This window comes from Panulirus ornatus, chromosome 48 (genome assembly GCF_036320965.1).
Source record: "Panulirus ornatus isolate Po-2019 chromosome 48, ASM3632096v1, whole genome shotgun sequence".
Classification (NCBI taxonomy): Eukaryota; Metazoa; Arthropoda; class Malacostraca; order Decapoda; family Palinuridae; genus Panulirus; species Panulirus ornatus.
In genome coordinates, this window is record NC_092271.1 from 18,206,977 (window position 1) to 18,223,255 (window position 16,279).

General features: G+C 43.7%; 1 protein-coding gene across 4 annotated transcripts in view; it reads left to right on the forward strand.

Moving 5' to 3' along the window:
* Positions 1–16,279, forward strand: part of betaggt-I (geranylgeranyl transferase type-1 subunit beta) — a 77,522-nt gene that overhangs the window by 44,354 nt on the left and 16,889 nt on the right. Inside the window, exons 2-4 of one of the 4 annotated variants that reach the window (XM_071690718.1) lie at positions 358–613; positions 7,107–7,274; positions 8,905–9,035. In XM_071690718.1, coding sequence (XP_071546819.1) covers positions 573–613; positions 7,107–7,274; positions 8,905–9,035 — 340 coding nt within the window. In that variant the 5' untranslated portion in view covers positions 358–572. The remainder of the gene's footprint in view (positions 1–357; positions 614–7,106; positions 7,275–8,904; positions 9,036–16,279) is intronic. The other 3 variants (XM_071690717.1, XM_071690720.1, XM_071690719.1) reach the window with 3 other exon arrangements.

The window sequence follows — 16,279 nt, forward strand, 5'->3', positions numbered from 1 at the left end:
TCTCTCTCTCTCTCTCTCTCTCTCTCCTGCAGCTGGCTTGCTCGCCTCTGGTGATGAGTTGTATCGGGGGAGGGAGGCGGCCCGGCTCGGCTGGGCTGTGACTGGATCATGAGGACACCAGAGCCAGAAAACCATCGTTCACTCCCTCGCCCCCGAGAAACGTCGTTCAACAGGAGTGCCAAGCAATACTTCATGGCCAACCCCGGCCACACGCCACCTCATGACCTCACCTCACGACAGTGAGTGGCCGAGAAGCTGCTATATACGTGACCAGCTCCAGCAAGGAATTGGACACGTTCTCAAGAATGCATGAACTGCAGTCGTGGGTCTGAACATTTTTTTTTTTCTTTCCCCTAGCTTGACACGAGCAACGCTCTTCAAGAGCCGACTGAAATCGTCAAGGCAAAACTTTTGGACGCACACAACAGCAGCTCATACAATAGAGAATGACGAAGGGATCACATCTGTACCCAGTCCTTCTGTCTCGGTCTACGTGGAATGACAGAGGAAAGAAACATAACACAGAACGTCACCTCAAAATATGATGTTTAACTGGGGAAACGGAACGTGTTATGCTGGGCTGCCTAGCGCAACTCCAGCCCCACCGTATCAGGTAAAAATAAGAGCGTTTTCTTGAACCGTATCTTATTCTCGAATCAACATTTACATTACCCCTTCTGAACTGTGCGGGCAATTTTCGTCCTTACGGATCCCCATTCTCTAGAGGCGGTTCCCGCATGTGGCTAGTGTCTGTGGTTACGCCTGGACGGCCGTCTTGCCTCGCCAAGTGGAGAAGGAGTAGCGGTAATAGCAGTAGTAGCAGCAGTAGTGTTAGTAGTAGTAGTGGTAGTAGGCAGCGTGGCCGCCCAGCCGCCCTCCAGGTTCCCACAGTGTTTCTCGCCGTTTCACCACCTTACCACAGCCGCTACCGCCGGAGGGTCGAGCAAGACGACAGTAGCCACTTGGCGTGTCGTCGGTGGTGGGTAGGTAGAGCAAGAGCATCCTCCTCCACCCCACCCACCCAACCCCTAAATCCATCCTTCTCCATCCCGCCTCATCCGTCCTCCACCCGACTAATCTTTTGTACGAATGGATGAAGGGGATGCTAACTGAGGGCCGGATAAGAAATGGGAAATTGGATTAGGGCTGCCAATTAGGTTATGGGAGATGGAGGGTAGAGAGAGAGAGAGAGAGAGAGAGAGAGAGAGAGAGAGAGAGAGAGAGAGAGAGAGAGAGAGAGGGAGGTGGGGTGGGATGGAGGAGGGTTAAGGTAGTGGTGGAGAATCTGGAACGGTTGGGCAGGGAGCGGTACCTTGGCCCCAGCCGCTATACTCCCCGAGAATAGTAATAACACAGCCCATCGATCCTGCTGCCCAAGGTGAGCGGGGGAAGGGGGAGGCAGGGGAGGGCTTCCCCTCCCTGCCTGTATTTGTTGTGCTGCTGGGGTGTGGCCGATGCTGGGGTGTAGCTGATGCTAGGGTGAGGCGCCCGCTGGGATGTTGCTGATGTTGGGGTCTGGCGTCCACTGGAATGTCTTTTTATGTTGGGGTCTGACACCCACTGGGACGTCGTTGATGTTGGGGTGTGGCGTCCACTGGGATATCGTTGATGCTAGGGTGTGGCTACCTCTCGGATATAACGTCCACTGAGGTGTGGCTTCTAAAGGGGTGTGGCTGACGCTAGGTTGTGGCTCTTGAGTGTGCCTTCTTCTGGTGTACATCTTGGGTGTAGCTTCTGTTACAGTATTCCCCCAACAGCTACAGTGTAGCTGCTACTTATGTGCTCTCGTACTGAACTGTGGTTCGAGCCTCGCTGATAGCCTTAGCTGTAGTGGGCTTTCTTGTAGGGACTGCTGCCTAACTACCAGTCTCTGTACTGGTGTAGTGTGGCTGCTGCTGGTGGTGGGGTGTGGCTGTTGTCAACATGTGGTTGCAGAATATGGTTAGTGCCAGGCCTATGTTTGCCACCAAGGATGTAATTTCTGCTGAGCTGTGGTTAACCCGAATGTATTATTTCCTTTAGGGTGTGGTGAGGTGTGGCTGCTACCGAGGTGAAGCTGTTCTGATGGTATGGTTGTGCCGAAGGTGTGGTTCTTCTTGGTACTGGAGGTGTGACTGATGCTAAGGTGTTCCTTCTGGTTCCTGGGTGTGGCTGATGTTGCCAGGGTGTATTCGCTGCCAGCGAGGGTGTTACCCCTGCGAGAACAAGGCTAGTCCTAAGGCGTAGATGTGGTTGTATCACCTGCCAGGTCGTATATCTTGAGTGTGCCTCAGGAGTTATAGACCCCCATGGGTGTTTCACGTGGATGATGACCATTATTGGCGTATAGCTACTGCTACTTTGCTACGGTGTAGCTCACATTTCTGATGTGTTACACCTGGGAATAAGTTCAAGTTGCTGGGATGTGATGTTGTGATGAGGTGGTGTGGCTCGTATTCAATCGTCAGTATTCGGGTCCCGTTGTTGTACTGTGGGGTACACCGGGAGACCCTACTGTTAGGGTGTGGGTACTAGGGTTATATATATATATATATATATATATATATATATATATATATATATATATATATATATATACAAAGATGAGATAGGAAACGTGTGGCTAGATTTTGATTTTGCTAGGGTATGCATGCACGCCGCAGGCGGAGGTGCTGCTGTTGTAGCAAGAGTGTGGTTTTTGTGAGGGATATCATACCATCTGTGGTGTGGGTCCTGCTGCTGCTTGTGGAGTGTAACCCCCACGCTGTTGTTGCCGGGCAAGGCTGTTTCTAATGTGCTCCTGGAGTGCAGCTGTTGCGGGAGTAATGCTCCTGGTCTAGTGATGCGGTTCTGTTCTGTTTTTGTTACGACTGCTGTGGTGAAGTGACCTATCTTTAGGTTTGGCTCCTGCAAGAATGTGACCTATTTCTAGGTCTGACTATCATAGAAATGTGACCTATCCCTGGGTCTGGCTGCTGCAGGAATGTGACCTATCCCTGAGTCTTGACTACTCCAGGATATGACCTGCCCCTGAGTTAGACTGCTGCAGGAAATGACCAATCCTTGTGTCTGAGTGCTGCAGTAAAGTGACCTACCCCTAAGTGTAGCTTCTACTTCTGCTGCTGGGTTATGGCTGCTGCTGCTGCTGGGGTGTGACTGTTCCTGCTGCAATAGAGCTACTGCAGCTGCTGTCGCACCGTGGCTGCTCCACTTATAGCGTGATTACTGTGCGTGATTACTATTTGTGTGTTACGGGGAGAGAGTTTTACACTCGTGTTGCCCTGTCTCTTACCCTTTTATTAATGTACCATGACTTTAACTCTTGTTTACAGACACACACACACACACACCAGCCTAAGCCAAGGATCCATTCAATTACCAGTCCCAAGGGGAGAATGAACAGCTGGGTTGGTTGAGGGTCGACCGCCGTTGCCCAGGATTCGAATCCGGGCAGGCCCGTGCGTGAATCATGGTTAGCGAGGCAAACCAATATTTCACGTCAACTGCTGCTGTTCTATGGATGCTGCTGTGATAGTGCGGCTGCTGATGCTGCTTGGCTGTTGCTACACCGATAGCATAGTTCGTTCGAGGTATAATAACCTTCAGCGGTTATTTGACCAACGTGAACACGCAGGGGCGTATTTAAGGAGAGCGGATGATAAGGGTAGTCTCCCGTGAGCTATACAATAAACAATAATAAGTACTGTATTCTTCCAATTATTGTAAACATAACTGAATGTTTGAATATTTCGGTGATATACCCCAGATACCAGTAAACCTGCCTTGTCACTTTCACTGCCTTCCCAAAACAATGACGTTCGTCTATATTGACGAAATTTTCTCTGCTTTCAAAAGCATATTGATTTAATTGAACAAAATTCCCTTCATTATGTTATCAGCTGTTTTACGCTGTCAAATATCATAAATTCATTATCATTTATAAGCTGGTCGGCCTTGGCATGATAAACTTTCTTCTCTACAACTGCATTCAGTTTCATGAGACTCTGTCCAATATCAGTAGTTGGATCTAACTTCCGAATAACTCAAAAGCGCTAAATTCTAGGAGATGAGCTTTTCATCATTGTCTTAGCGACTTCATATATATTCCGACCCCCCATATCCACACCCCTCTACCAACACCCCTTGGTTAGATCGTACTCAATAAGCCGTCCGTGTGAGTGTAAAAGCGTTAAATCTGTTGGTTATATTGGTTAGATAAAGTTGACTCTTCGCTGTGTCACTCGATCACATACATTTTGAGAAATATATCGATTAATGTATAATTATCAGACGGTCTTGATATGAACAGTACTGTTGTTAATTACCACTACGCAATATATTCTCCAGTCGTAGACGGCGGTAGCGAACGATATACCAGTGATGTCATGGTTGTTCGCTCGGTTGGTTATTTGGGGTTTAGGCCTAATGACTGCAACGGCCATTAAGGCCGTCATCGTGGAGTTATAACCACCAATATAGAAAAAAAAATATCTTCAAATGCCTTCTTCAGGCGTTCAAAATTGTCCTAAGGCTTTAGTTTCTCTCGCTGTTTCTATGACCATTTAATATCATGAACGCGTTCTTGGTGCTTATGTACTTAGATTCAAGTCGCAAAAAAACTGCATATGTATGCAAAGTCTTGTATATATATGCATAGTAAGAATTATTCTAATAACTTCCATCAGCTTAATCTAGCGCACCTCTAACTGAACGTTTGTAAAGTCGAGAAAAGGTTAAGAGAAAGGCGTCCGGCGGTGGTTTCCTCACCCGTTTTCTGTCATAACATGGCGAGCATATCAATAAACTAAGCTAAGTACTTATGTAGTCACTGTGCTGTGTTCTCTTGTATTTCCTGAATATCATATGTAGGTGTGTTTCGTTGTTGTAGCGAGGCTGGAATTCTCTGAGCACACAAAGCTTATCGTATGTCGCCTTGCAGTTTCCTGCCCTCACTGAAATACAGATAGTGCAGTGACCCCATTATTCGTTTACCTTACGAAGTATATTATTTAACCCAGAAATATTTCATGTCAGACTGAAATCATAAGGACGTTTTTTGTTTGTTATACTTAATTCGTTTAAGTGTCGACCAAATATAATTTCAATAGAACGGTTAAATTAGCTGGTTGCCTAGCAACGTCAACTTGGCGTCAGCAGCGAACTGAGCTACACCCGTGGTAAGTTTGTAGCTCTTATGAACATGTATCTTGCCCATTCGTACACCACAGTGATTTTATTTGTGATTCCATTTATTGTCATTAATCATCGGATTGCCCAGCTAGAGGAGCATGGCTGGCTCATTAGACGAGCATTTTTTGCGTTGCTCTCTGTTACCATATGAGCTATATAGGTTCTCTTCGTTAAACTAGATGTATGTGGAGGTTGTTGATGCAGACAGTCCAAGATTAAGTCTTATACCATCTTGATAACAACACTGAGTTTTACTGTAATGATAAAAGGGGATATTTTCTCTCAGTTCGGCACGCAAAACTGCCGGGCACTGCGTACCGCAGACAATTCCTTTCAGAGCAAAACTCTGACTACTTTCGAGTTGGTAGCACCCACTCCTCTTGTGACACGACAGTCCAAATGCAGAAGTAGCTCGCACTACTCAGCACACCCCTTGTGTATCCAATGAAATGACTTTTCTCGAAGAGGAGTTTTCCCAGTCGGTGACGAACGTGATCCAATGAAGAACATGATGCAATGAAAGGGTTTAACTAAAACAAATGATTCTGTAGAAGAATCTTGTACCAAAACACAACGCAACCACGAATCTGCGGACAGACCATGATGCAAACTGACGAACGCGATGCTGTCACTGGGGCCTAGTACGAGAAAAGTCAACCTAACACGTACACTTTAGACAACTTTATGAACAACATTGCGCTGCCTAACACTGCCTTCTCCTAAGATATGTCTACTCGACATATTGTAAGATCTACAGGGACTTGGTACAACAGTTATTAGCAACCACGACATGACAACATAAAACTGCATCTTCACACATGTGGGGGTCTCGGTGTCCCAGACCTTTGTTGTTGACACCGAATGCGTTTTCGGTTGTTACCGTCCTGCTCTTCAGGTCCTTATGTGTCAGCCGCCGGCGTCTCTCTCTCTCTCTCTCTCTCTCTCTCTCTCTCTCTCTCTCTCTCTCTCTCTCTCTCTCTCTCTCTCTCTCTCTCTCTCTCTCTCTCTCCGTTGCTTCTGGGGATGATGACACTTCCAGCTCTTGGGAGCGGTCCAGGGAATCCTGATGAACACCGTCTACTTCGTCTTCCACCCACGAGTGATGGTCTACTACTTAATACTGTCACAGCCAACCGGTATGAGTGCACTACCTACTTTGACCTCTTTCAAGCCTTCTCCTATAATGTGGAACGCTACGTCATATGGATTGTCAAGGTTGGTGTACGACTTCTTCCATATAGTATCGCCTATCACCTTTGGTGACAATCTTTTTTCATCGTGCGAGAGCTGTACGTTATATATATGTTTGTACTTTTTTCATACATTTTCGCTATTTCCTGCATTAGAGACGTAGCGCTAAGAGCAGATGAAGTAGTCTCATCCACTCTAAATTGGTCATCAAACATCTTGCCTCTCTTTTAGTTCTTATCCAGTACCCTTGCCTCTCAGATTTTTTTCCCCCATTCTATATAGTTTAATATGTTCCCATCAGCCTTCCTACCACAAATATACTGTGCTTAGAATCGCAGCTCCTTGAGTATTATGGGATACCATACATCATAACTGGGTTGAATACATATTTGATTAATTCCTGAGGTTTTATACCCTTCATTCATACCATATGAAGTGAAATGTATTAATAGATGGACGGGGGGAAAAGAATACTGATACAGAAAAATTTGATATAGCCGAAATTATTAATTTTGTTGTGTTACCCCTATAATACTGGAGATTAGACAATCGTTTTCTTTAATAGAAGGATATCAGTTTTACCACACCAAATAACTCTGTCAACCTTCAATCTCTAAGTATCAAGCCCACTTTCATAACACACATTATTCTAATCAAATAATTCTAAAAATCTAGTGTATAACCATTAATTATGATACTTTGTTTACCAAGTTCAAATGAATTCTTGAGGTCTTGCTCAACCATAGGATGTGGTACTACTGCTGGGAGCGGCTGCTCACAGTTTGTAAACAAAATTTCGAGAGGAGAATGTCCGACGCCGGGGAATATCAGTTTCTACGAACTAGGCACATCAAATTCCTTCGAAGATGTCTCCAGGTTCTTCCGCACAGTGCAGTCACATTTGATACGAGTCGGTGGGTCTGAGTTAGTCGTTCTACGTGAGGCTCGTGTCTTGTGACCAGTATGATTTTTGTATGCGATCATAGGTAATTTAGACCTCGGAAAATGTTTACGAGGAAATTTATCATTATGATTTAACAAACTCGAGCAAACAATGGTGTTGCAAAGTACACAAGATATTGCTTTGTGTAGGTGAGTGTGAAACGACTGGGTGGGTGGGTTGAATTTAACAGTGGTTGATTTGCCGACTAGGCACTAGGTGTTCAGATACTATTATGCCGACAAGGTTGTTTTTACTTCAGGATCCACTTGATTTCTTGATTTATCGATCCTTCGTTTATATGGAAAGTTTTTGGAAATAACAACACATACAACTGTCAGTTTTAATAAGCAAAAACGCCAGATTGATTTGATATTTTTCTGCAGGGTCGGATAGTGTTGATAATATAATGAGAGTCGAGAGCATGATAAGGATTATGAGATAATCAACAAAACATATGACAAACTGGTAGTTTATCAGATTATGAACGTATGTTATTGACAGATTTTGACAAAGGTGGTGTTAATGGATTCCCTACTCTTTGTAGAGTTCTCAGATTGTTGTTTTTTCTTGCATGTTGCTCCTTTTACTCTCTCAGGGGAAAGTTCCTACAAAGAGGGCAGGGTTACAAAATAGAGGGAGATTATTGGGTGAAAGCACCAAATATCTATTGTACATATTGTAAGGGGTCCATTGGTACCACTTTTGTCAGAATCCAAATATTAGGTCATGAATGGGAGAGACATCTATGGCATCCCTAAATTCATTTGTGCAGACATTGCGCTGTGCATACCCTTCGCATTTTATAGATGCTGTGAAGTGCTATCACCATACATCCACATGGTGCTTTGTTCACATTTTGTAGAAGATAAGCTTTAATCCATTTGCAGATCGATTGATTGCCTGAGTAATGCTCTAAAGAATCTTGACGAAGTGTCAGGTGGATGTATGCTGTCGAACAGCATCCATCTTTTAGCCAGCATCACTTAATGTATACCAAAAGACTAATGTAAATCATGTATCTTACATCTGTCTTACCTTACTGTCAGTAATGCACTGCACTGTGGATACTTATATGTTTTACACATAGGAGGAAGGGAACTAACATGTGATGGTCCACAAATAAATGCTGTGCACATAACAAATGTAATCGCATTTGGCTTCTTTGTTATGGTGGCATCAGGAAGCATTGCAATGTCAGCAGAGTAGATTGTTCTAGTCCTATTTTCAATAGTGGTTGGCAGTAAACTTTTACCTAAGTGTTGGCTCCAGCCCTTCTATAGAAGCCTCTGAAAATACAGCAGTAAATCTAAGCTTAGTAACATCTTATTTCATATTCAAATAGGCATGAAACCTTTTTATAGGGTAGATAATTCTCTCTCTCTCTCTCTCTCTCTCTCGCTAAACACTTGACAATATATAACTCAAATGACTTGCTCCTCCTATCCCTATATTTTCCTTCATTTAGCATTATGCACATGCCTGACCTTTTGACAAAATCGTATTGTAGTCTCTCTCTCTCTCTCTCTCTCTCTCTTTTCCACCTCAACTTCTCTGCTGTAAAATCATGTACCTATTTTTATTTCTCTCCTCATCATGGGCAGGATGACAGTGTTGTTCTTTGCACTTTCTGGGCTGGATCTCTTGGATGGCCTAGATGAAGTTGATGATACAGAAAGAAGGGACATCATCAACTGGATATATTCTTTACAAATTCTACCTGGAGATGACAAAGGTATGGTAGTTAGGTAGAAGGTAAAGTGCTCTTCTGTGCCAGCATGCTTTAGATACAGGATGTTAACTAATCTATTTCTAGATAGGTAATCTTCCTTGAAAAAATAAGTTTTTTTTTTTATATAAGCTGAGATGGCACAGGCAGCTGAGGCCCAATCAGGGCCATTACATTGTTATATGTATTTATATATTTATTTATTTTGCTTTGTCGCTGTCTCCCGCATTAGCAAGGTAGCGCAAGGAAACAGGCGAAAGAATGACCCAGCCCACCCACATACACTTGTACATACATACACGTCCACACACGCAAATATACATACCTATACATCTCAACGTATACATATATATGTATACACACACAGACATATACATATATACACATGGACATAATTCATACTGTCTGCCTTTATTCATTCCCATCGCCACCTCACCACACATGCAATAACATCCCCCTCCCCCTCGTGTGCGAGGTAGTGCTAGGAAAAGACAACAAAGGCCACATTCGTTCACACTCAGTCTCTAGCTGTCATGTAATAATGCACCAAAACCACAGCTCCCTTTCCACATCCAGGCCGCACAGAACTTTCCATGATTTACCCCAGACGCTTCACATGCCCTGGTTCCATCCATTGACAGCACGTCAAACCCGGTATACCATATTGTTCCAGTTCACTCTATTCCTTACATGCCTTTCACCCTCCTGCATGTTTAGGCCCCGATCACTTAAAATCTTTTTCACTCCATCTTTCCACCTCCAATTTGGTCTCCCACTTCTCCTCGTTCCCTCCACCTCTGACACATATATCCCCTTGGTCAATCTTTCCTCATTCATTCTCTCCATGTGACCAAACCATTTCAAAACACTCTCCTGCACACTCAACCACACTCTTTTTATTACCACACCTCTCTTACCCTATTACTTACTTGATCTAACCACCTCACACCACATATTGTCCTCAAACATCTTATTTCCAGCACATCCACCCTCCTGCGCACAACTCTATCCATAGCCTACGCCTCGCAACCATATAACATTGTTGGAACCACTATTCCTTCAAACATACCCATTTTTGCTTTCCAAGATAATGTTCTCGACTTCCACACATTCTTCAACGCTCCTAGATCTTTCGCCCCCTCCCCCCACCCAGTGATTCACTTCCGCTTCCATGGTTCCATCCGCTGTCAAGTCCACTCCCAGATATCTAAAACACTTCACTTCCTCCAGTTTTTCTCCATTCAAACGTATCTCCCAATTGACTTGACCCTCAACCCTACTGTACCTAATAACCATGCTCTTATTCACATTTACTCTTGGCTTTCTTCTTTCACACACTTCACCAAACTCAGTCACCAGTTTCTGCAGTTTCTCGCATGAATCGGCCACCAGCGCTGTATCATCAGCGAACAACAACTGACTCGCTTCCCAAGCTCTCTCATCCACAACAGACTGCATACTTGCCCCTCTTTCCAAAACTCTTGCATTCACCTCCCTAACAACCCCATCCATAAACAAATTAAACAACAATTGATACATCACACACCCCGGCCACAAACCTACATTCACTGAGAACCAATCACTTTCCTCTCTTCCTACACATACACATGCCTTATATCCTCGATAAAAACTTTTCACTGCTTCTAACAACTTGCCTCCCACACCATATATTCTTAATACCTTCCATAGAGCATCTCTATCAACTCTATCATATGCCTTCTCCAGATCCATAAATGCTACATACAAATCCATTTGCTTTTCTAAGTATTTCTCACATACATTCTTCAAAGCAAACACCTGATCCACACATCCTCTACCACTTCTGAAACCACACTGCTCTTCCCCAATCTGATGCTCTGTACATGCCTTCACCCTCTCAATCAATACCCTCCCATATACTTTCCCAGGAATACTCAACAAACTTATACCTCTGTAATTTGAGCACTCACTTTTATCCCCTTTTCCTTTGTACAGTGGCACTATGCAAGCATTCTGCCAGTCCTCAGGCACTTCACCATGAATCATACATACATTAAATAACCTTACCAACCAGTCCACGATACAGTCACCCCTTTTTTAATAAATTCCACTGCAATACCATCCAAACCCGCTGCCTTGCCGGCTTTCATATTTCGCATAGCTTTTACTACCTCTTCTCTGTTTACCAAATCATTTTCCCTAACCCTCTCACTTTGCACACCACCTCGACCAAAACATCCTATATCTGCCACTCTATCAAACACATTCAACAAACCTTCAAAATACTCACTCCATCTCCTTCTCACATCACCACTACTTATCACCTCCCCATTAGCCCCCTTCACTGAAGTTCCCATTTGTTCTTACACACTTTATTTACCTCCTTCCAAAACATCTTTTTATTCTCCCTAAAATTTAATGATGCTCTCTCATTTGCCATCTTTTTCACCTCTTGCACCTTTCTCTTGACCTCCTGCCTCTTTCTTTTATACATCACCCATTCAATTGCATTATTTCCCTGCAAAAATTGTCCAAATGCATCTCTCTTCTCTTTCACTAACAATCTTACTTCTCCATCCCAGCACTCACTAACCTGCCTACCTCCCACGCTTCTCATGCCACAAGCATCTTTTGCGCAAGCCATCACTGCTTCTTTAAATACATCCCATTCCTCCCTTACTCCCCTTACCTCCTTTGTTCTCACCTTTTTCCATTCTGTACTCAGTCTCTCCTGGTACTTCCTCACACAAGTCTCCTTCCCAAGCTCACTTACTCTCACCACTCTCTTCACCCCAACATTCTCTCTTCTTTTCTGAAAACCTCTACAAATCTTCACCTTCGCTTCCACAAGATAATGATCAGACATCCCTCCAGTTGCACCTCTCAGCACATTAACATCCAAAAGTCTCTTTCGCGCGCCTATCAATTAACACATAATCCAATAACGCTTTCTGGCCATCTCTCCTACTTACATATGCATACTTATGTATATCTCTCTTTTTAAACCAGGTATTCCCAATCACGAGTCCTTTTTCAGCACATAAATCTACAAGCTCCTCACAATTTCCATTTACAACACTGAACACCTCATTTTTTTTTTTTTTTTTTTTTTTTTTTTTTTTATACTTTGTCGCTGTCTCCCGCGTTTGCGAGGTAGCGCAAGGAAACAGACGAAAGAAATGGCCCAACCCCCCCCATACACATGTACATACACACGTCCACACACGCAAATATACATACCTACACAGCTTTCCATGGTTTACCCCAGACGCTTCACATGCCTTGATTCAATCCACTGACAGCACGTCAACCCCTGTATACCACATCGCTCCAATTCACTCTATTCCTTGCCCTCCTTTCACCCTCCTGCATGTTCAGGCCCCGATCACACAAAATCCTTTTCACTCCATCTTTCCACCTCCAATTTGGTCTCCCTCTTCTCCTCGTTCCCTCCACCTCCGACACATATATCCTCTTGGTCAATCTTTCCTCACTCATTCTCTCCATGTGCCCAAACCACTTCAAAACACCCTCTTCTGCTCTCTCAACCACGCTCTTTTTATTTCCACACATCTCTCTTACCCTTACGTTACTTACTCGATCAAACCACCTCACACCACACATTGTCCTCAAACATCTCATTTCCAGCACATCCATCCTCCTACGCACAACTCTATCCATAGCCCACGCCTCGCAACCATACAACATTGTTGGAACTACTATTCCTTCAAACATACCCATTTTTGCTTTCCGGGATAATGTTCTCGACTTCCACACATTTTTCAAGGCTCCCAAAATTTTCGCCCCCTCCCCCACCCTATGATCCACTTCCGCTTCCATGGTTCCATCCGCTGACAGATCCACTCCCAGATATCTAAAACACTTCACTTCCTCCAGCCTCTCACCATTCAAACTCACCTCCCAATTGACTTGACCCTCAACCCTACTGTACCTAATAACCTTGCTCTTATTGACATTTACTCTTAACTTTCTTCTTCCACACACTTTACCAAACTCCGTCACCAGCTTCTGCAGTTTCTCACATGAATCCGCCACCAGCGCTGTATCATCAGCGAACAACAACTGACTCACTTCCCAAGCTCTCTCATCCCCAACAGACTTCATACTTGCCCCTCTTTCCAAAACTCTTGCATTTACCTCCCTAACAACCCCATCCATAAACAAATTAAACAACCATGGAGACATCACACACCCCTGCCGCAAACCTACATTCACTGAGAACCAATCACTTTCCTCTCTTCCTACACGTACACATGCCTTACATCCTCGATAAAAACTTTTCACTGCTTCTAACAACTTTCCTCCCACACCATATATTCTTAATACCTTCCACAGAGCATCTCTATCAACTCTATCATATGCCTTCTCCAGATCCATAAATGCTACATACAAATCCATTTGCTTTTCTAAGTATTTCTCACATACATTCTTCAAAGCAAACACCTGATCCACACATCCTCTACCACTTCTGAAACCACACTGCTCTTCCCCAATCTGATGCTCTGTACATGCCTTCACCCTCTCAATCAATACCCTCCCATATAATTTACCAGGAATACTCAACAAACTTATACCTCTGTAATTTGAGCACTCACTCTTATCCCCTTTGCCTTTGTACAATGGCACTATGCAAGCATTCCGCCAATCCTCAGGCACCTCACCATGAGTCATACATACATTAAATAACCTTACCAACCAGTCAACAATACAGTCACCCCCTTTTTTAATAAATTCCACTGCAATACCATCCAAACCTGCTGCCTTGCCGGCTTTCATCTTCCGCAAAGCTTTTACTACCTCATGTATGCCAATTATTCCCTCAACTGCCACATTACTCACCTTTACATTCAAATCACCCATCACTATAACCCAGTCTCGTGCATCAAAACTACTAACGCACTCACTCGGCTGCTCCCAAAACACTTGCCTCTCATGATCTTTCTTCTCATGCCCAGGTACATATGCACCAATAATCACCCATCTCTCTCCATAAGACAAGGAAACAAATGGGAACATCAGTGAAGGGGGTTAATGGGGAGGTGATAACAAGTAGTGGTGATGTGAAGAGATGGAGTGAGTATTTTGAAGGTTTGTTGAATGTATTTGATGATAGAGTGGCAGATATAGGGTGTTTTGGTCGAGGTGGTGTGCAAAGCGAGAGGGTGAGGGAGAATGATTTGGTAAACAGAGAAGAGGTAGTAAAAGCTTTGCGTAAGATGAAAGCCGGCAAGATGGCAGGTAGGGATGGTATTGCAGTGGAATTTATTAAAAAAGAGGGTGACTGTATTGTTGACTGGTTGGTAAGGTTATTTAATGTATGTATGGCTCATGGTGTGGTGCCTCAGGATTGGCAGAATGCTTGCATAGTGCCATTGTACAAAGGCAAAGGGGATAAGAGTGAGTGCTTAAATTACAGAGGTATAAGTTTGTTGAGTATTTCTGGGAAATGATATGGAAGAGTATTGATTGAGAGGGTGAAGGCATGTACAGAACATCAGATTGGGGAAGAGCAGTGTGGTTTCAGAAGTGGTAGAGGATGTGGATCAGGTATTTGCTTTGAAGAATGTATGTGAGAAATACTTAGAAAAGCAAATGGATATGTATGTACCATTTATGGATCTGGAGAAGGAATATGATAGAGTTGATAGAGATGCTCTGTGGAAGGTATTAAGAATATATGGTGTGGGAGGCAAGTTGTTAGAAGCAATGAAAAGTTTTTATCGAGGATGTAAGGCATGTGTACGTGTAGGAAGAGAGGAAAGTAATTGGTTTTCAGTGAATGGTTTTAGGCAGGGGTGTGTGATGTCTCCATGGTTGTTTAATTTCTTTATTGATTGGGTTGTTAGGGAGGTGAATGCAAGAGTTTTGGAAAGAGGGGCAAGTATGCAGTCTGCTGAGGATGAGAGAGCTTTTGCAGTGAGTCAGTTGTTGTTCACTGGTGATACATTGCTGGTGGCTGATTCGTGTGAGAAACTGCAGAAGCTGGTGACTGATTTAGGTAAAGTGTGTGAAAGAAGAAACCTGAGAGAAAATGTGAATAAGAGCAAGGTTATTAGGTACAGTAGGTTTGAGGGACAAGTCAATTGGGAGGTAAGTTTGAATGGAGAAAAACTAGAGGAAGTAAAGTGTTTTAGATATCTGGGAGTGGATCTGGCAGCAGATGGAACCATGGAAGCGGAAGTGGATCATAGGGTGGGGGAGGGGGCGAAAATTCTGGGAGCCTTGAAGAATGTGTGGAAATCAAGAACATTATCTTGGAAAGCAAAAATGGGTATGTTTGAAGGAATAGTGGTTCCAACAATGTTGTATGGTTGCGAGGCGTGGGCTATGGATAGAGTTGTGCGCAGGAGGATGGATGTGCTAGAAATGAGATGTTTGAGGACAATGTGTGGTGTGAGGTGGTATGATCAAGTAAGTAACGTAAGGGTAAGAGATATGTGTGGAAATAAAAAGAGCGTGGTTGAGAAAGCAGAAGAGGGTGTTTTGAAATGGTTTGGGCACATGGAGAGAATGAGTGAGGAAAGATTGACCAAGAGGATATATGTGTCGGAGGTGGAGGGAACGAGGAGAAGTGGGAGACCAAATTGGAGGTGGAAAGATGGAGTGAAAAAGATTTTGTGTGATCGGGGCCTGAACATGCAGGAGGGTGAAAGGAGGGCAAGGAATAGAGTGAATTGGATCGATGTGGTATACCGGGGTTGACGTGCTGTCAGTGGATTGAATCAGGGTATGTGAAGCGTCTGGGGTAAACCATGGAAAGCTGTGTAGGTATGTATATTTGCGTGTGTGGACATATGTATATACATGTGTATGGGGGTGGGTTGGGCCATTTCTTTCATCTGTTTCCTTGCGCTACCTCGCAAACGCAGGAGACGGCGACAAAGCAAAAAAAAAAATATATATATATATATATATATATATATATATATATATATATATATATATATATATACCCTAACCTGAGCCAGGTACCCATTTTATTGACTTACCCCTAGGATGAATGAATAGCTGGGTTGCCGCAACCAGGATTCGAACCTATGCACTCGACCCTAGGCGGCCCGTGAATGTGTCATGGTTAGGAGCACTAACTGCTTCACCATAAGGATTTGTATGTTGCATTTATGGGTCTAGAGAAAGTGTAAGACAGGATTGATAGAGATGCTTTGTGGAAGTTGTTTTAGGTATATATTGTGGTAGGAAAGCTACTGGACACAGTGGAGAGTTTGTCAAGATAATAAGACGTGTGCAAG